The 22,206-nt window shown below is 43.3% G+C and overlaps 1 protein-coding gene across 3 annotated transcripts in view; it reads left to right on the forward strand.

Moving 5' to 3' along the window:
- The window catches only part of MFHAS1 (multifunctional ROCO family signaling regulator 1), a 48,464-nt gene that overhangs the window by 17,394 nt on the left and 8,864 nt on the right, over window positions 1–22,206 (forward strand). The window contains exon 2 of one of the 3 annotated variants that reach the window (XM_088658864.1): window positions 140–820. In XM_088658864.1, coding sequence (XP_088514990.1) covers window positions 140–174 — 35 coding nt within the window. In that variant the 3' untranslated portion in view covers window positions 175–820. Of the gene's footprint in view, window positions 1–139; window positions 821–20,432; window positions 20,716–22,206 lie in introns of those variants that run through there. The other 2 variants (XM_060269124.2, XM_035140531.3) reach the window with 2 other exon arrangements.

The raw sequence follows: 22,206 nt of genomic DNA on the forward strand, positions 1-22,206 counted from the left end.
GGGGTCTTCAGCATCCTTTCTCTCTCCTACAGAAGCAGAGGAACAAAAACAGCAGGTTACCTAAAGCCACACAATCAAAATGCATTGCTGCAGGTTTTTCCTTGATGTATCATGAACTCCTACTCACGTTGCATCTTAGGTGTTAACAAAACAACTCTGCCTCAGACACAGTGAACTCTGCAATGTCTGTGAAACAGAATATCTGGAACCAAAGAAAGAGTGTTGTCCCACCCGCAAGTGTACCTCATTGTGGACTGACACAGGAAAGGGCCTTCTCTGCAGTGGCATCTTGACAGTGGAAGTTCCCTTGGAAACAGGAAAGGCAGCCACCTGGCGTCTTCAGTTCCCAGCTCATCTGAAAAGAACGACTGAATGACCAACGTTGCTAAGTGCAAGCTCCTTAGGAACCTGTATATTTTATGTATTATTACATCAATAACCTACCTTTTCTCCAGTGAGCTCATGGCGGTGTGATCGTCCCTCTCCTGTGACCTGAAAGAGTCTTTGCACAAAGAGTTGCAGAAGTAAGACAATATAAATTTTCTTCCCAGCCAAGCAAGAGATACTCACCTAGATGTCCTTCAGGCATAATGTATACAACTCTATTGCTGCTATCATTGTGATGTAGCGTTTAGGGTTTACTTGTTAGGTATTTGAGCCTGTCATTGCCTCTGAAAATTCAAGAGAACTTGAAAGTTACCTTCCTTCAGCTGCGATGGTCACTTCAAAGTGAGAAGTGACAGGCGAAGAGGATGTGAGAGTGATCTGGTTGCGACATCTGTCGCCCAATTGATTGCCAGGGTTGATTTGCGCTAAGGGGGTGGATTATGCTGTATCCCTCACCACTCCATGTGCATCCCTCCCAAAGCTGCATGCTCAGTGGAAGAGGACAACCATCCCAGATAGAAGGAGTGTACCATTCTTCGGTCAAGGGTATATGATAGCTGCGCCCCACAAGTAGGACCCCCAAACAAGCGCAAGGGTCCATTTGTAGGAGAACGTAGGGTAGGCAAGCTTCCAAGACTCCAGACACATCCAAGTAAGGCACTGAAGTATGTATTAAATGGTGTTCTTGGAAGATGCTTAGCAAAAAGTTTAGGGGTTCCACCAGGGAAGCGCAGCTATCGTATACCCTTGACCAAAGAATGATACACCCCTTCTATCTGGGATGGTCATCCTCTTCCACTGAGTGTGCAGCTTTGGGAGGGATGCACATGGAGCGGTAAGGGATACAGCGTAACCCACCCCTTAAGCACATTTGTCAATGAAAACATAGGCCATGATTTTGGAGTTATTACTACCACAGAAGGAACGGTTTTGTCCTCTTCTTGTCTTCTTTGCTTTTTTCCCCTCCATGTGCACATTTCTAGCTTCAGCAACAAAAAAACCAAACTTTCCCTTCACGAAATGACTTCTCTAGTTGCCTTTTAAAAGAAAAGTCTTCTATTTTCCCTACTCATTTTCCCTCTTCTTTAAGCAGACTTCATATCCATGTACCCTTTCATGAGTTTCCTCTTTTCATCCAAAGACTAATTACTGTTTGAAAGCTAAATAAAACTTGATTCCCCTTCACATTCCTTCATTTATCTTCATTTTCTCTTGGCTTTTCCAGTTCAGTATTTTTAATTTTCTTGATTCTCTTTAAAATCTCCATCTTGGTATTTTTCTGAGTTTTCAGTTTAAATTTTGCTTGGCTAGACTCTTTTGGGGGGAGATTTTCTCAAGGTTCATCATTTGTCTACAATTTGCTGTCACTGTGTTATTAGGATTAAGTCTTCTTTGATCTTCTATTTTCCTTCAGTTTCCTTTTAATGTCTCTCCTAACACTTTTTAGGGACCGTACCTTCTTAAGATATATGTGCATAGTATTTGAAAATAAGCCACCACAGAGATCACATGTGAAAATTACCTGTGTCCCTTTTTAAAGCTGTAAATGATGAATTTCAGCAGAGTGAAATCCCTTCATTTACTCTATAAAAAATTCCCACTAGTTTTGAAAAGCAATCTAACCTAAGATGGTTTCAGTTGCCTTTTCAAACCTGTTTCATCTTCCCCAGCCTCCCTCTCCTAATCCCTCTGCCCCTTAACTCCTTCCGCTCTGACCAGTGAGAGGGCTAAAACCAGTACTATAGCCAGGGACAAGCTCACTCACTGGAATGCGGCTCGCTCCTTCCGCCACCTGTAGGTCATAAGAACACATAAAATAGTCCCTTGCAGCATTAATACAGTGGGTGCAAATGTCTTTATTTTCGACATGGGGCTTTGATGGGAAAACAAGTGTTTTTTCCCCAAATTAATACATTCTGGAAATACCAGGGAACTGAATTTGAAATCCACCAAAATCTCATGGATTACAAACTACAGGAACATGACCTGAACAGGAGAATAAAGGAAAGACTATGGAAAGAGGGGCTGGCTTGGATCTCAGTGGCCCCCATTGAATTCTGTGGATCAAAGTAAACGGGCTGCAATCTTGGGTACAGTTGGAAAGGACAGCAGTTGCTTCTCACTCCTATGTATGCACAACATTCTATGATAGAATGAATGTCGACTGGGTGCTTGTTTTTAAAAAAAGTTGGCTTAAAAAGACAGAAAGTGGGGGTTAATTTTAAATCATTGCTCCTGTTTGTAGCATACTGGCTGTCTTTCATTTGAAAATTGCTTTGTTGAAATATAATACCTGGTTGGTGGAGGGGGAAGGGTTTGGAGTGACTGAAATAGACGCACAGCTCCACTAATTACAGAAGAAATTCCGTTTCACTTTGAGGATTAAAAAACTCAGTGTTTGATGCTTAAGAATGCCTTGTGTGGTTTAAAGTTAAGTGCTCTTTTCTCTGTTCTATCTCTGTCTTAACTTTAACCGCCATGGCATGATTGCATAATTATTGTAACTTGCAAAACCGGGTGAATCTTAGCACAATGTTTAAAGCCACTTTCCAGATAATCATCTCTGAAAGCAGTTAGAGGTGAAAGACCGTGTGAAATTGCTTTGGATATGGTTTTTATCCTGCTGTAACCACAGTTGTGTAATGCATGACATCATTAATCCGTTTGCCATTGATAAAGTCTCCTAATCAAATGCATTCATTTTAAAGGAATTTGCCTTGCTTGGTGCACTTCTTTATTGCATTGGGCAAGGAAAGCATCGCCACTGAGAGAGAGCAGAAGGCTGATCTATAAGGTGGTAAACTGGTATTTTCCTTTAACATTTTAGCAGCCACTGGCCCATTTGAAAACGGTGAAACTACAGATGATTTCTCACTGGGAGAAATGTTTCATTAGGTGTCCATCTAGTTCAGTGTTTATATTAGTGCACTCTGAGATACTAAGATTCGGAGTAAGGTGTGATTTTGCTCCGTTGTATGTGTCTTTATTTTTTTTGCATGTACAACAAATGTGTATCTTTCAAGGCCATGAACAAACATGCCTGAATCCAGATCCTTGTGGTCAGTTCCTGAAGCCTGAAGTGCAGAAGGCAGGAAGGTTCTGCTCAGTTGATCAGGCAAAGGTTGAGATGTGAAAGCCTGGAGGTTTTTTAAAAAAACAGAACAAAGGTGCAGCTGCTTATTTCTCATCTTTTCTGATCCCCCCCCAGGCCTTCACATCTCTAAGCAAAGGGTAAGAGGCAGAATCACTTAATATTCTAAGGCTAGACTACCGCAATGTGCTGTATGCAGTACCGCCCTTGAAGTCCATATTGATCATGTAGGTGCTACTTTAGTCCAGGCATGGGAGCCTCAGGCCAAGGGGTTAAATGTGGCCCTCCAGAATCTCTTTTCTGGCCCCCAGGACTCTTTTCAGGTGACACCCTGCCCTCATGCACAGTTCTTCCCAGGCCACACTCCTCACTAGACTTACTTTTCATCCTCTTTCAATGGCTTTGCCTAACTGGGGTATGTCCTTGAATCACTACGGCATCATCATTGCCTTCGATTGTATAGGCTACTCAGTGCATAAAGCCATCGAAACAGTAAAACAGGATAAAACAAGCTCTAAGAACCGTAAAATTGATCCGGGAACAATAAAACCATCCATCCAAACTCTAGAAAAAACACCCACTGATATTATAAACTGGCCAGTAACTTGGACAGGAAGTCCTGGGTGAGCTTTCTTAGGAGTAGAAGTGCCACCACCATTTTCAAAACAGTGGGAACTACCTCATCCTGTAATGGTGCATTCACCACATCCTGAACCCACCCAAACATGCCCTGCTGGGTAGATTTTATTAACCACGAAGGACAGGGGTCAAGGGAGCAACATGGTTGGATGCATCGCTGCAAGTGCTTTCTTATAATGCCACTTGCTGGCCTGGATGGAATATAAGAGAGGGGCATGTGAGTCTGTGTAGAAAGGAGACAGTTGCACAAATGTAAAATTTTCAATTGGTGCTCTGCTAACCTTTGCCTCTTGCCTTACCCCATGATGACATTTCACAGATGAGAGGACGGCCCTCAGTCTGAAAGAGGGTATCCTGCCGCTGCTTCAGTAGATTATAGGGTCTGTTCTGGCTATGATTTAAGACTGCAGGTTTTGACCTTGCAAAGACTTGAAGGAAGGAACTTGAATCTTTATAGCAAAGAAACCTCTCCTCTCCTTTTGTAGGCAGTATAAGGGCACTTTTTATACACAACAAACAAGAATCATGAGGCATATAAATGTCCCTAGTGGCTGTTGCTCAGCTCTCAGTTCATTGTCTCTGGAAGTTAGCCAGTATCTGATCTTGGTATTTTCTGGAAATGATGCAAGGTGTGTTAATTATAGCATTGTAATATAAAAACAGGGGGAAACAGTTTTTAGTTTCTTTTCTGTATTTCTTATAGGTTAGGGACGCGGGTGGCGCTGTGGGTTAAACCACAGAGCCTAGGACTTGCCGATCAGAAGGTCGGCGGTTCGAATCCCCGCAACATTGCGAATCCCCATTGCTCAGTCCCAGCTCCTGCCAACCTACCGTAGCAGTTCGAAAGCACATCAAAGTGCAAGTAGATAAATAGGTACCGCTCCAGCGGGAAGGTAAACAGCATTTCCGTGCACTGCTCTGGTTCGCCAGAAGCGGCTTTGTCATGCTGGCCACATGACCTGGAAGCTGTACGCCGGCTCCCTCAGCCAATAACGCGAGATGAGCACCACAACCCCAGAGTTGGTCATGACTGGACCTAATGGTCAGGGGTCCCTTTACCTTTACACACAGAGACATATATATGAATGAAAAGATTGAAGACACTGGGTTGTATAAATAATAGAATATGTGTTTTGAATGTCATGATTATCGTATTCCAAAATGCTTGTTGCTGACACTGTCTCAGAGAGAGGAGAGAGAGACAAGGTAATAAATCTGAATAAATAGATCAAAATAAGTTAAAATAGTAGTCAGCAGTCATAATACTTTTAAAGCTTGGCATTTATATTGCTTTTTTTTTTGCAGCTCAAAGCATTTCATATTGTACGGTATCTCAGTAATTCCTACAAAACCTTGAAGCAGCCCCTAACTGGGCTATGGCTGAGACCGAGAGGCAATGGTTTGTTTAAGACTTAACTTGTGAGTTAATACCAATGAAAGATTTGCATTCACACACTTGACCACTAGGCTGTCTCAGATCTCGGCGTTTGTAGTACTAAAGTACATTAGCCCATCGTCAGCTCACCTTTCATCCTTGGTCCAGCATGAGTCCTGGCACTCTAGTCCTGTGCATAGAGGTCTCCAGGGTGAGTGAGCACATATACAGAGAACATGAATCACAGTGGCAGGCATTCACCCCCAATCTACAACTGTATATGCATAGGAATGGGGCTCTGTGTGTGATCTAGAAACCTGATTTCCCACCTGCAGAAAGAAAGGCCTATACTGTACAGTGGGGTGCACTTAGTCGACTTTGTGCCAGTATGCAACCAACTGCACATTCTTCTCCTCCATTCACCCTCAGCATGTCATGAGAATAGGGCTCTGGCTTTACATGGTGTTGCTACGTATGCTATGGGAAACAGCTGGCCTCCCTCCACTCCTCAATAAACATAAATGAAGCTTCACTCATAATGTTGGGTTCTGCTTTAGAATCAGCTAGTTTCTCAAGCCTCCAGTTTTCAGCAATTTCAGTGTTGTTGTCTTTCATATAGATTTACATTTTTACAGGGCTTCGTTGGGCAGACTCTTAAATGCTTAGTCAAATATAAAGGACGAGGTTACCCTTACCAATAATACTGTACCACAGTGATGAGAGGGCAGTAGTCATTTAAAAAAAAACACCTTGCATTACTATGCTCAGTTTTGTTCTCTCTAATGCTACTTTCTGAAATGCCTCCTATTACTTGCCACTTTTTCATGGTAAACTTCTAAATTGCTTTTAAATCTCAATGCCCCTTTTAGATCTCCCCCAGTGCCTGTTGGTTTTATTTTGAGGGAGACGAGTGCATTGACTGAAACTAAATGTCCAGGCCAGTGGCATCCAACTTCATGTTTGTTGTGCTATGTTACCTCTAAATTTTGCAGTCTCATCTAAACCTGCATTCTGCTTATCCCTACTAGATTACGCACACACTCCTCCCTATTTTAAGATTCATTAATTTCTCGCTTGCTAGCATTTCTCTAAAAGCCCATCTGTGAAAGCCAAAGCAACACACACTACATTTTCCTTCAACAGATGGAGGTGGAAATAATACATTGACAAAAGCAATGTTGATCTCATTCCAATAAGTATCACTTTGGAAGACTTCCTACACAGTTATTTTGGTTCTGTATACTTAGATCTGCCTTTATTTATGCCACTTCTCACACCCTGCTCATGTTTGAGCAGCTCAGAAAGTGCCTTGCAATGCATGCAGTACCCCAGGTGGTCTCCCATCCGGGCAGCATATGGGACAAGTCCTGGTTAGCTTCAGCAGTAGATTTTAATCATGTGCCTTCCAAGCATTCTCTGGGAAGAAACACTCCCTTGATGCTTTCAGTGGGGGGGGAATCAAAGCTCTTCCCCAACAATCAACATTTATTAGGAAGTCACAATGTTTTTTTTTCAAAAAACAAAACATCTATTGCAGGCATATGGCATTATCTACCACAATGTTTTGCACGGTGCACGGGAGGAACCTCCATTCATCAAAGGAGAGTTGCATTCAGATATAAGATCCTGTGAACAGGAGCTCCTTAAACACATGGAGGAAAACACTGGGTACCACCCATGGAATCTATACTCTTTGCAATTGCATTAATTAATGTTAAGCTGCTCTTTATGATGAAACTGAGATGCCATAGGTATGGATGACAAGCGCTACCTCTTTGCCTGCTCCGTCCCCATAATACATTCCTTTACAAAAACCATTCAAACAGACGTAATGAGAAGCAGATTTCTTCTGTTGGGACTGCTATTAGCACTGTTGCTGTTTCAGAGAACTAGGGCAGTTTGGGGCTGAGAGACTGAGTTGGGAGCCAGGAAATACCTGGTTCAGATTTCATCGAGTTGACCCTAGACAAGTTTCTCTCTCTCAGTCACAGGCCCCTTTCTGTGGTCTAGAGGTCAGGCTTACCCCGTTGTAATGTTTACTAAAATACGTGAAGGAGAACTTGGAGCCGTGCAATAGCACTGTTATAAATGTTTTGATTTGGTTTGTTGTATTTCTGAGCCACTTTCGTTCAAATGAATCCTGAAGCGGCTTACCAACAACAAATAACAGTAACGTGATAAAACATAATAGAACAATGCCAAGCATCATTAATTAAGATTGGCCCCCATCTGTGAGCTGAGCTGATCTTGATTCCATATGAGAACGATGAAGAGGTTTAGAATGCAGCGTGAATGTCACATTTTGTAAATAAGATGGTTTGAGTTTTGTGTCTCTCATTACTTGTGAGGCACAAGTCTGTTGCTCACATGTGGTGGGTTGAATACCTACAATAAGCAGCTGGTGTTTTCTCTTTTGTAATAATTATTCAAGACCGCATTCCATAGTTGGAGATTAGGCTGTTGGAATTAGTGCTCCCAGCATATTGAATACATTAAGAGCGAAGAATCTGAAAATTGTGATCTGAAAAGTTGTCCGAGCATCTTTCCAGATTCTTACCTTCTTCTTCCTCACAGTATTATGTTGTCAAAATCGACAATCAGATCTGTCACTTGTTTCCACTATGAACGTCTCGCCTTATGTTTATTACGAGAGACAGTTGAGTGGGGTTTTTTAAGAGAGTTCAAAGTAATTTGAGAGAGGCATTGTTTCTTGTGGTGTCTATCAGAGGCAGCATGAAACGTTCGTACCGAAACAGTTCAAAAACTTGCCAAACCAGATTACCAGAGGCAAAAGCGAGAGGAATATACATGCCATAAGCAGGACTCTTTTCCTTGAAACTGGAGAAAAATGATGTTTGTCTCCAAAGCTGAGGAATAATAACCAAATTTGGATAAAATGAGCAGGTTTTGGTGATTCTTTCTCAAAGGGGGTTAGTCCAAGCCCTTCATGCAAACTGGGAAATCTCCCATAAACTATAGCTTCCTGTTCCCCGCCCCCCCCAAAAAACAAGTTAATACTGAAGGGACTGCTTGTATGGCAAAAGCACTCGTACATATCTTGGTTTATTAAGATGAGATATGTTCATCTGAATGTAAAGGTAAAGGGGCCCCTGACCATCAGGTCCAGTCGTGTCCGACTCTGGGGTTGCGGCGCTCATCTCGCTCTATAGGCCAAGGGAGCCGGTGTTTGTCCACAGACAGCTTCCGGGTCATGTGGCCAGCATGACAAAGCTGCTTCTGGCGAACCAGAGCAGCACACGGAAACGCCGTTTACCTTCCCGCCAGAGCGGTCCCTATTTATCTACTTGCACTTTGACATGCTTTCGAACTGCTAGGTTGGCAGGAGCTGGGACCGAGCAACGGAAGCTCACCCCGTTGCAGGGATTTGAACCGCCGACCTTCAGAGCCCTAGACTCTGTGGTTTAACCCACAGCGCCACCTGGGTCCCTGAATGTAACCGGTGTTTAATGCAGACCTTTTTTGAGGCAAGCACAATGCCAAAACCTGCCTCCCATCCCTGGAAAGGCGGGGACCGGGCTCATCCCTGTATTTATAAGAGGCCGTGCCTTGATTTATTTATTTGTGATATTTATGTAGGTTGCCCGGTAGCATGATTCCCTGGGCACTTTGTGAACTTCAAATAATAAAATACAACCTTAAAAACTCCAGTCGTAAAACAGTAATTGTAGCATGAAAAACTACCAGCACATCCTGAGTTATGCCTACATCCTTCCCTTCTGTGCTCTTGTATTCCCTCCCATTTACAGGAAATATTACAGAGTTCTTATTATCCATTAGCTTCCTGAAGAAAGTGAAATGTAACCGCTGAGGCAGGTGTATGTTACCTGTGCTTAAGTAACTGTTCTATTAAAGTTTAAAGATCTGTGTGTGAACTTTCAAGGCCTCTTAGAGTATCACTTGCTACCTCACAGGTGACTGAAGGGCAAGCTTTTTTTCTGTACTCCTCTCCCTTTCCTTTCCTCAATAAAGAGAGGTGGAAACAGCTGTGTACTTCACCCATAATTAATGAATGGTGCACAGTGTTTTTCATTATTGGGTATGTAGAGCGTTGCTGGTAATTGGAAGATTCAGAGCTCAGTTATTTTATTTGCTTCTCATTTTGCTTCAGGTGGCTAGAGATGGCAAGGAAGGGATTCAGATGTAGCCACTCTCAAACAGGGTACCAGACATTAATTCCTAGTTTCCAGTTGGGAGTGGGGTGTAGAATCATTCTGAATGAGACTCCATACAAAACAATTTTAGCTTTCTGTGGAGGGGTTTGCTTGTGGGGGGGGGGAGCAGGTCTCTGCAAGTGGTACAGAACAGATACAGTCATACCTTGGCTCCCGAACGCCTTGGGAGTCAAACGTTCCGGCTCTCGAATGATCGAAAACCAGAAGTGGGTGTTCTGGTTTTCGAACGTTTTTTTGGAAGCCGAACATCCAGCGCAGCTTCCCCTATTGTCTCTGGTGCACCTGTGCAATTGGAAACCAATTGGAAGCTGCTCTTTGGTTTCCGAACATTTCAAAAGTCAAACGGACTTCCAGAACAGATTCCGTTCGACTACCGAGGTACGACTGTATTGGTTTTACCTCCTCAGTGGGAACTATGCCGACTTGCAGAGTACGATAGACCTGTGGCTCTTCAAACTCTGTTCTAGGGAATCGACGGGTCCTTGGAGAGTTACCAAAGAGTTACCACTTTCAATGATAATTCCACCATCCAACTTGTAGTCTTTGAATTCAGTGCAGAGTACAAAACGACACAGAGATAGTATGGAGAGATAATACAGAGCTGCTCCATTAACTTGACTGTACAGAGAAAAGGGGGAGAGAGCACTTAACTCAATGAGAAATGTGAAAAGCCTTTAAGTGGCAATATTATTGCATGCATTTGGCCAGTCCTCTAACACTAATGCAGAGGCATAGTGGTGCTTGTTTCTCCAGCACAGGCATCCCCAAACTTCGGCCCTCCAGCTGTTTTGGACTACAATTCCCATCTTCCCCGACCACTGGTCCTGTTAGCTAGGGATCATGGGAGTTGTAGGCCAAAACATCTGGAGGGCCACAGTTTGGGGGTGCCTGCTCCAGCACATTGATTGCATTATGTATAGAGCAATCTTCCTTGTCGTAGTGCCTTCCATTTGTTTTGGGTTACAAATCCCATCATCACTGACCATTAGCCATTCTGGCTAGGGCCGATGAGAGTTGTAGTCCAAAATATCTGATGGGCACCAGGTTGGGGTAGGCTGTTACAGAAAGTGCATGTGAGATGGTAAATAATTTGAAAAACACTCCTGCCTACCATAATGTCTCTCTTCCCAGCCTCCCTAAGAATGCATCACCCATGTACATTGCAAAATACTGCAACTGTCATGGCCATGGCAGTCTTGAAATTTCATTTATCTGTATAGAAAATGATTTATGAGCTGCTCTTTGTTCTAAAATCACAGGCTGGAATTGGGGTTTGTTAGGGGTTGGGCAATGACTTGCTAGTTTTCCAAGGGGGCTTTCAGATCCAGCACCCCCCATCTGCAGTCTGAAGCAGTTGTTGTTGTTGTTTAGTCGTTTAATCGTGTCCGACTCTTCGTGACCCCATGGACCAGAGCACGCCAGGCACTCCTGTCTTGCACTGCCTCCCGCAGTTTGGTCAAACTCATGTTCGTAGCTTCGAGAACACTGTCCAACCATCTCTTCCTCTGTCATCCCCTTCTCCTTGTGCCCTCCATCTTTCCCAACATCAAGGTCTTTTCCAGGGAGTCTTCTCTTCTCATGAAGTGGCCAAAGTATTGGAGCCTCAGCTTCATGATCTGTCCTTCCAGTGAGCACTCAGGGCTGATTTCCTTCAGAATGGATAGGTTTGATCTTCTTGCAGTCCATGGGAGTGTCGAAGAACACTTTGAGAACACAGAGGACACCCATCTCATCTTCCGTCATCTGAAGCAGTACAGTCTCATAACAGTTATGTGGCATGGTTGTGCTGCAGGTTAGATTGTGTCTCAGGTTATGAAAGGGTAGTTGGAGGAGAAAGTTGACCTGCCATTTATATTCAGGGCTGCTGCTTCTGTTACCTTTAAAGAAATGGGTGTGTTCATGCCAGTACTCCCTTATGTCTGGAGAACTCATGGAACTCATCACCATCATTACCTTGGTGATGGTTTTCACCTTGGATAACAGAGGTTGAAAGATTAGGAAGCAGAACTCAATCCCTACTGTAGTTGTGTCCTCCCTGATTGAACGGTGGTGACGTCCAAGAGAAGAGAGGGGGACTTTGGAATGAATTCCTGGTTTAGTTTGTGGATAAGAGCCCCAGGTATGGTGAATCTGTCTCCCCCTTCTCCCCCACCCACCCCTTTCCCAGCACTGAACATCCCCTCTGTCCAATGCCCCAAACATCCCCTGCCACACCCCTGTTCTCAGGTCGCCTGTAGTAATGACTAAGATGCAGAAATCCTTTAAAAGCTGGAAGTTCTTAGTACTACTTCAAGGAAAGCAAAATTAGCTCTTATAAAAGGGGGGCATAAAATGACCTCTTTTCCCAACGCCATTAAATGATAAAACAATTTTTAAATAGCTTCAAAATGGACTCTTCTGTTTACACTGCCTTTTTATGTGCGTGCTCATTAGATAGATGTTTTACTGGCTGCATACGCACAAGCAGCAGTGGTGTGTTTGACTATGAGCACCCCATTTCTCTCAGAACCTATTTTCTCCCTGTGAGGTCCGGTGGGTCCTTCCACTTGTATTTTGCTTGGTCTCAGAATCCCCCCCTTTCTCTCCTTCTCTCCTATTGCACCTTTCCAGTTCATCTTCAGTGATAAACATTACAGCTGGTGATGCAGTATGAAAGCGACTTTGGTCATAAATGATGAATGTCTGATGATACCTTGCCATGACTTGCTGGAACTGGAAGGGGCAGCTGTGCCCCTGGACATAAACAGGTTCCCTGACACATTGATTTAGTTCCAAGATGTTACTTGTTTCAGTGGTGCTGCAGCTAGATACAGCAAAGACAATCTGAGATTTGGCGGGGAGGAAGAGCTGCCTCTTTTCCTACAGTTCCTTTCAATATTTTGCTCTACGCTGTACCAATTACATCTTTAGGCACAGTGAGGAGCGGCCTGCTGCAGACAGATATTTTGAGGTATCCTTTAAATGCCAACAAAACATTTATTTAGATTTTATTTTTTACCACTGTGGCAAAATGGTGGTTTGGAATTTCTGCCCTGGGTGCCAGAATGTCTTTGTGCTCCGTCCAGTGCAGCAAAGATTCCTTCTGGCCAGTACATGCTCTGTAATTTACATATATGTGTGTTAATTAGGGCAAGGCGGAAAGCTGACTTCTGAATAAATTACACCAAGTATGCATGCTTTTAGCGTAACTTATGCAAAATGCTAAAAGTTGTAGAATAATTCTGCTGCTGCTAGACATGAGGATGAGTAAGTAGTTTTGCAGGAGCACTGAAGCCCCCGTCCCCCAAGCTCACTTGAAATTTTCGTCAGCTGTAGTCTGGTTTCACCTGGAGGCATACCTGTGCAGCCATAAAGGATAACTTTCAAAACAAATGAAAACTGAGATGCTCAGGGAGATGAGTTCTACTGCACCCAAGACTATGTTCTTGAATGGGCCCGTACACATTCCTGAAATGATCATTGCTTTAACCACATGCTCTTCATCTGTAGCTTTGGGAACTTAAATTTGTGGGGGGGGAAGATGCATCTGAGGATTGAAAAGGGTGAGGCCAAAACTACAGAGGTCCCAAGGCAGGAAGAGGAGACCTAAACCTTGGATTGAAGATAGACTAGGAGGAGAGAAGAAACTGGAGCAGTTTCTTTAATCTGCATTCAGTAATGTTGGGCAGCCTTTTGAGTCGATGGCAGCCCAATCTGTTCCAGACGTCACTGATTTGGACAGTGGAACCGGCCCTGATCGCCTCGGTTCATCCCACCTGGAGAAATCCAGGGTTGTCATGAGGTGAGGTGTCTGACACTGATCAGAAATTGATCATGCGCTGAGGTAACATTCATGATGTAAAACAGTATACCCCCCACCCCGGCTTTCATCTGTCAGCGCAGTTCCTTCAATCTGCATGGGGAGGTCAGCACTATCTTAAAGTAATAAAAATAAAGATAATGTATTATTTGTACCCTGCCCATCTGATTGGGTTGCTTGCCCGAGATACTCTGGGCAGCTTCCAGCGTATCTAAAACCATATATTTAAGTAGGTACACAATTATTTCTAGCTTATGATCTTAGTAAAATTATTAACTGTGATTATGGCTGTTAATGAACACCTTTTGCTTTGGGCACCTCTGGAGCAGGTTTTTTTTATTTTGGTTCACTTTTTTGGCCAGGGGGGGGAGGGTGCAGGAGGTGGAGGAGAAAAACCAGTCTCTTGTGGAGTTCCTGTTGTATAAGTGGGTGGATAATATAATTGCATCTCTATCCTCTTTGCATTAATTTTATATTCCCCATAATTCATTTCTACCTTGTTTTCCACTCTCTGTACGGACATTCTTGCAGGACAGAAGCGGCTCAGCTGAAGAGTCTGGTGACCTTGCTCAGTCATCAGCAATAAGTGCTTTCTAAATCAGTTACATAATACATTATCAACATTGGCAAAATTGTGTGGCCTGGCAATTACCTTAAGTCCAACCTAGAGCTTTTCAAACAGCATTTTCCCTTGGGATGAGGCATTTTCGCATGCTGGTACAAGCAGTACAGTTTGATTGCCCTGCCTGTTTACTAGTTGTAAAATGTAATAATTTTGCAGTGCAGTGTGGTGGAGAGGAGGCTCATAGTGGAGTGTGTGCTTATGTGTGCAAGTTATAATTCCTGTACAGACACTCTTCTGCTGTATTATAACCAGCAACAGGCCCTTTTCATTCCATATGCTGAATCTCCACAAGTTACTCGAAACAGCCATCAGTATTGGCTCCATCCATGCAGTTCAGACACTCATTTTCTCAATTCTCCATATAATGTGGTTGGCCTAAGTGCAGATATTCTGACCCACACCCAGAAAAGTTGATAGGGACTGGAATGTCTCTTAATATCATTGAGAGAAAGTGCTGTGTCTGCGATGCTACCGAAGCCCTGTTTGTGGCGATGGATTTGCGATGAGCTCATTCATGCTGGTAAGACAGGTACTAAATATGGATGTATGAACTGGCTCCCAAGAGGTCAGTCACTGAAGTGGCTCGCCCATTTTGTTTGTTTATAACTGGGTTTCCCAAGCTTTTGAGTTCATGGACCCCTTGATGAGTTGATAAAGTCATCCTTTACCCAGAATCTTAGGAATGTAAATGGAATAAAGTCAAGGAATATCAGCATATAATCAACACTTACAGTACTAATCTTCAGTCGACATCACTAGGAATCAAAAAATACGGTCATAAAAAGTAAAAGTGTATCTGTGTACACAATTTTTTAGCAGCAAAGCGGAATGGTCTGATGCGGTTGTTTTGTGGAATCATCTTATTAAATGCAGAGGTTCCTCACTGAGAAGGAACTCTGTACATGCCCTTTATTTCTGAGGCTCATAATCCCTAATTAATTTTTTTGCCGTATGCCTCGTAAACTTCTTTCCCGCCCCTCAGCCCCTGTCAGCCCCAGATCTTTAATCACCCCCTGCACAGTCCCATCAACACCAGGGGATCAGTACTGACCACTTTAGAAAACCCTGGCTTACTATAATATTGCTTTCTGTCCCCCCTTTCTTACAAGAGGCACAGCAGTTTAAAAAGTCAATACAATTCCACATGCAAAAATGAAAGCAGTAAAACAATTTGGTATCTCAGTGTTGAAAGAGCAAAAAAACATTTCAGTCTGTACCTCTGGGTTCTTGGGGTGTTTTGTGGGTGGGTGGGTGGGTTAGAGGGAGACTATTTCTTGGCAATAGAAGAGCTCCTTCACTTTCTGTATTATCTCTCATTTTTATGAAAGGGCTTGCAGTCAGGGGCTGGGGTTTCCAATTGTGTGTGACATGCCTCAGAAAGAATGTACTATCCAAACACAGACGGGTTGCAAAAGGTCTAGTCGGTGAAAAAAGATGGAGGTGTGTGTGTGTGTGCGTGTGTGCGTGCGTGCCACCGTCTCTCTTTCCTGCCCTTGTCCCCCTGCTTTCCCTTAATGCATTGAGAGGAAAAGGAGCCAAGAGTTCCTTCTGGCAATGTGACCTTTCTTGACTTTGATCTGCAGAACATTTCTAATTCCTCTTGGACTCCACTGGGGCTTAATTCAGCAGAACAGGAAAATTGTTATTCCCCCCCCCTTAAAGGATGAGTTTATATAATGCTTGGCACTGATTACTCGGGCATGTGGTAGGCTTGGTAATGTGATTGGGGAAATGGTCCACAGAGAAATAAATAAGGGTGCAGAATGCTACTCAGAAATGTAATCATTGTGGTCATCATCCCAGACGCCACTGTTATTAAACTCATCTTAAATTGTATGTGGCGTCCGCCACCAGAACATACCGTCATCCTCAGCATATAGGTCACTGACATGTCCAGATTCCCAGTGGGGAGGAGGAGCAGTATGAAAATCAAATAAGCAAACAAATTCTGGCCAAGGTGCCAACTGCACTTTTCAGAATTGCAAGGGAAATAGAAGGAAAAAAATGCAAAAACATGGCAGCAGGAGAAGAATCTGCACCCGCTCCCTCTGCATGCAATAGATTAGATCAGGCATGTCCAAACAGGTAGATCGTGATCTACTGGTAGATCACTGGACGTCTGTGGTAGATCACTGGCTCCCCCCAAAGAAACTCAGCAACTTTGGCTCCCCTAAAAAAAAAGCTCTACATCTTTGCCCTGAAGCCCCCAAAACAGGGCTTTCCTTCCTAAAAAACAGCTCAACAACCTCGACCTGAACCCCCCAAAGGAAGGTAGATCACTGCCAGTTTTTAACTCTGTGAGTAGATCGCAGTCTCTCGGAAGTTGGCCACCCCCGGAATAGATTATATGTAACATTAATGACTCAATATTATGGCTAATAAGGTAGGCAGGGTTATGAGTACTCTGTGCTGCATATATAAAAATCCTGCAAATTAAAAGTGGATTTCTGTGGTCTGTGCGAATTGAGTGGGAAAGCTATACCCCTCCAGATGTTGGGCTGCAACTCCCATCAGCCTCAGCCAGCATGATGCAACATCTGGAGTGCCACAGATTCCTCAGCCCCCAGTATAAATTATGCAGATTGAGCAGATTCGCACTATTGATTTTGCTTAATTTATTATGCATTTTAAAACTTGTTTGCGGGAATGAATCAGTATATTATTCTGCTTCTGCAAGTAGGGATGAGGGTGAGTCTACTACATTAACTACGGAAAATCTTGCTCAGAGAAACCGAGGATAATCACACATATACAACAACAACAACAACAACCCTTTCATAGGACCATTTGTTATTCTCCAAGCTGTTAGAGGGGGGGAATATCAGAGAGTTGGGAGGGTGGGCTGGTAAATTAAATTTCACTTTTGGGAGGGGAGACATACCTTTTGACAAAGTGGCAAGGGGGTGGGGCATCCATCTCTCCCCCCCAAAAAAAAAATTGCAATTTTTCCCATTGTTCCACATTTTCACAAGAAAGGCAGCCAAGCACAGCCAATCAGCTGCTTGAAGTTGCAGTTTAGTTTTCTTTTAATTAAGAGGGAGAGCTCAGAGGACCCTTGATCATCTTGTCAAAACACAAGCCTCACCCCGCCCAAAGTGATGTGACCTTCCCAACCCTGAGATTAATATGACCTTTGGAAAGGTTGTGTGTGTGCATGCTGTTGGAAAGGACCACTTTCAAGCATATCTTTACATCTGCAAGGACTAGGAATTTGGGGTGTTGCTTTTTTTTAACGAAAGCTGAGTGTCACAAGAAGCCAAGTTGTGCACCCAACACTATTTTTTTGTGCTTCCCTCCCTTTGCTTTCCTGTGGGATCTTACCATCACACACACACGCACACACACACAGCCTGAACTCAGGCAACCAGTGATTTTTGAAATGTCTGTCGGCTTGTAGCTTCTCTGGGCTTATTTGCAAGGCCAGCTTATGTCATTAAAATGAACAAGAACAAAAGAGAGGATGGAAATGCAGAAGAGGGGAGAGCAAGCCAGAGCTCTCCGGTTGGAAAGACAGCTGATAAGTTCCAATGGTGACTGTTGCATGTGGGGAAAGTTGTGGCCACATACCATGTTAATATCTATGGCTTGCCACAACTGTCTCTACCCACTTCAAGTTTTCTTTTGAGCCTTAAGTGTCACAGGCTCCTTTAGGATTGCATGTGCTTGCCATTTTAAAGACGAATGCTCCTTATTGAACTCTTTACCCTCACCTATTCATGGGGACTCCAGAGTGCAGGCTGTGTCTGCAACCTGTTAACGTTCATATTGCCTTGGGTAAGCATTGGGGGGGGATTATTCAGAAGTAGCAAAATGCATTAACAAACCCTACATAAAGCTAATTATTGCTTCATGAAATAAAATGTCACAGTAGTAGTCTAGACAAATTAGTAATTAACTACTGGAGGGAAAATTAGGTGGAAGGATTTCCCATCCTTTGAAATCTTTAAATTGCTGTTTGCGTTCTTGGGGGGGGGGAGTTTCCACAGCCTGGAAGTTGTGGGGCTGGGTGCAGGAATTGCTGAGGATGTTGTTCTGGCCTGTTTAGCACAGAACATCAGATGAAACTGTGTGAACAGCAACTTCCATCCTTTAAACTCAGGAATCTTCAAACTCTGAATATTGCTGTCTTTATTGTTTTCTTTCCTTAGGGAATAAGGGAGGGGGATCCCCCCCTTCTCGTAACAGTGCTATTTAATGCTATTGTGTCCCACCCTTCCTCTAACAAACGCAACACAATGTACTGTACATGGCATGTTCTCCCCCCCTGCATCCCACTCCTCACTTACACCCATGACGATCTGTGATGTAAGTTAGGCAGAGAGACATTGACTGGCCCAAAAGACATCAAGTGAGATTCATGGTCAAAGCTGAGATTTGAGCTTGAGTCTCCCCCACTTGACGTCTGACACATAAATTTATTCCCTTCTCCATTCATTGTATTCACCAATATGGCACTTCAGGTTGTAAGCTCATTAGGTCATAAAATCATAGAACTGTAGAGTTGGAAGGGACCAGAAAGATCATCTTGTCCCAACCCCTTGCAATGCAGGAAACTTTTGCCCAACATGGGGCTCGAACCCATGACTCTGAACTATTAGGTCATAATCCCTCTTTTTCTTTGCTGTTATTATTCTATAAAGTGTCATGTACACTTGGAAGCATTGTACACATATTCTGTTATTATTATCTGATCTAAATAGTGACTCATCACCAGCTAATAAGAATGATTGGCTACTGTATTTTTTATATAACATTGTTTGAAATACATTTGAAAGAGTTGAAGAATTGTGTGTTGGTTCTCTCCTCTTCCTGTGCCCTCTGGAGCAGATTTTGAGGGTGTAGAAGTAACAACAGTGTTGGATGCAACCCAAAGAAACTAAAGAGAACTGATACAACAAAAGATTTGGAATGCATTCATGAGAGCCTACAGTTATTGGGGATATTTAGATCAAGACCTTGAATTATTATTAAATATCTAAAGGAGGGAGATGTCAGCATCTGGATACCAGGCTTACCTGGGGAAACCTCCTCATCAAAAATCACCTCTTCTGTCTGCATTTACTCACCTATCCCATAGTCTCTCTCATTTATTTTCCCCTCTTGTTATCTTCCCACACGGTTGAAAGGTGTTCAACAGCTCCTTAGAAACAGGCAACTGCCTTTTTTTATATACTCCGTGATTTCACTGAAGAAACAGCAAATTGAGGAGGAGAAATGGTTGCAAGCCATTAGCACAGAAAGGTCTGGGCTGAAAGTAGATAATTTCCTAGGGGAACTTACAAATGTCGGATCCCTACCCTAGTAGAATTTAAGAAAAGTGCTTGCATTCAAAGGCATGTGCAATTGCAGAGGGTCTCTGGAGGGCCTCTCTCACGTTCCATGGCTCTCTTCCGAGGCCGTTGAGATGGAAGACTGAATTCAGTGCACCCCTGCACTAGAACATACCTAGGCAGGGGTTTAAAGTGTGACACTGTGTGTCTGGCTCCTACCAATTCTGCTCATGGCAGGTATAGTTTAATTCATTTATTAAAGCCTTCATTGAGTCAGAGCGCATCTACTCCTAAATTCTAATGGCAAGCTCTCTTTCTCTCTGTAGCCTTTCTTTCATTAGACTCTGGGAGTGGACACATTAAATGTTCAGATTCTAGATAAAGATCTCTAGAGTTCATCTGTCTGGTGGTGCAGGTGATTGGAGAGGGGAAGCGATGACAGCTGCTTGCTTTTGTCTTGCATATAATCCTTTAGACGTTCAGTTTGTCAATACGATAAGGGACCCAGGTGGCACTGTGGGTTAAACCACAGAGCCTAGGGCTTGCTTATCAGAAGGTCGGCGGTTCGAATCCCTGCAACGGGGTGAGCTCCCGTTGCTCGGTCCCAGCTCCTGCCCACCTAGCAGTTTGAAAGCACATCAAAGTGCAAGTAGATAAATAGGGACCGCTCCGGCGAGAAGGTAAACGGCGTTTCCGTGCGCTGCTCTGCTTCGCCAGAAGCAGCTTTGTCATGCTGGCCACATGACCCGGAAGCTGTCTGCGGACAAACGCCAGCTCCCTTGGCCTATAGAGCGAGATGAGCGCCGCAACCCCAGAGTCGGACATGACTGGACCTGATGGTCAGGGGCCCTTTACCTTTACCTTTTTTTCAATACGATAATTGTGTCGGGTGACATTTTTGCATTACGTTATGTCTCTTCAAGCAGTTAATGATCTGATCGCTTGAGTCGTGTTTTCCTTATACATGCTTGGGAACTTACCCTTCTTGTGACTCAAGACCTGAAGCAAGGTGTATCATGGTTGTCTTAACGCCCTCTACCTTGTTTCCCGCAGGAGAATTGCTGAGTCAACCCAGGCCAGAGGGAGTGACTGAGATCATCTGTCCGAAGAACGGTAATGAGCGAGTGAATGTAGCTCTGGTTTACCCCCCTACACCGACAGTGATCAGCCCTTGTTCCAAGTAACCTCTGGAAGACACCTGCCTTTGCCCCTATATAAGGACACACTAAACACCCCTTAATCGAACAAGCCCTTGCTAAGCATTTTTGGAAATGTACAGCCCGGAGATGTTTCTGATTACTGGTGGGACCTGGACAACACAGCTTGGGAAATAAAGGTACAGCTATGTTGTTTTCCTTTTGCGAATGGGAAGGTATTTGCAGTGTTGGGGTTTTTTTGTTTTTTAGTCTAGATCGCTGCAGCAAAGCTGAATTTTGGTGGAGGGTGAGTTTTTCACGAGGGTTCCTTGTTTTGTTTACTCATTTATGTTGCAGAATTTCCGCCTTAAAAGCTTCCATTTATCTGTGCTTTTGAAATCCGCTTGCAACTCCTGTTCTGGGCAAACATCAACCACGGCAGAAAAAGAGCCTCACTAAGGAGCATCTCGCAGTTAGTGGCACATGGTTTATTTTTGCATGAGAACCAGCGCCCACACTGCTCTGATGACATGTGCATGAAAGAACTATGTCAGTAATACACAGAGTGGACAAGTAGTGTCCAGTTTAGATTTGGGATTAAGAAAGTTGCAGTTCTGCAAACCGTTTCGAAATATCCTGCAAAGCAAACGTAGGTTTGTTTGCTTCAGCTGCTCATTCATTTAAAAAATGTTTGTTCATTCCAATAACATACCAGGATTTATTAAGTCATTAAAGCCATTATTAAATAAATTATGAAGCCATTGTTAAGTAAATAATAAATTTGGTAATTGCCTAGCACAGAGCTGTCTCTAGGTGACTTACATTCAGTTTTAACTGTCAATAAGTCCGAAGATCCTAATACTGTACAGTAGTGTCCTGTGTTTTCAGTGCACCAAACCATAAAAACCTCCTAATAAAATTATCTATGAATTTTAAAAAATAATATTGCAACTTGATGGTTGGTCATTATTCAAATTGCAACATTATGGAATGGCTTTGTGCATATTTAGATTTTAATAAGCTTAAGTAAGGTTGGGTTTTAATAAAATGAGCCAATACATTGTCCTGTTATTCTTCAGACAACCTCTGCTGAGATTCACAGTAGATTTGCCTGTCAAATACATTTTGACACTACTAGCAACCTCGTACCTGGAATTGCTCAGGAATTTTAAGAAAGCAAAAAATCAGTGCAGTTTTGAAAGGTCCACTCCACAATCTTTATTCAAAATTGTGTCCAATTATGTCCAAACAGGCAAAACCGTGCTCCTTGAGCTCAGGAACCATGATGAAAAATTCGGTTGGCAGTACCTTAAGGCATGTCCAATTGCATAGCAAACAAACAGCTTTCCTAAATACTTTCCTAAAAACCTTTTTGTATAACCAGGCCTTAGTCCTTTAACTATCTGTGGCCTTCTAGAAGTGGGCGGGATGTTTTTAATGTATTTCTCTTTCCTCTTGGTTTTTTAATGAATCTATGTAGGGTCTGTTATCTGTCTATTTGGTTGTAAGTCGCTTTGGGTTGCCCCGGGCTAGATGAAGCAACTAACTAATAAACAAACAAAGTAGTAGATGAAGATGATAGACATGTACAGATACAGCTTCCCAATGGGAAGCTGCACAAGCCTCCTCCGTGCCAGAAATAGCATTTTTGCACGTGCGCACTCTGGCCCACCATGGCATCTGCGGGACCG

The sequence above is a fragment of the Zootoca vivipara genome, chromosome 15, assembly GCF_965207765.1.
Source record: "Zootoca vivipara chromosome 15, rZooViv2.hap1.1, whole genome shotgun sequence".
Taxonomy (NCBI): Eukaryota; Metazoa; Chordata; class Lepidosauria; order Squamata; family Lacertidae; genus Zootoca; species Zootoca vivipara.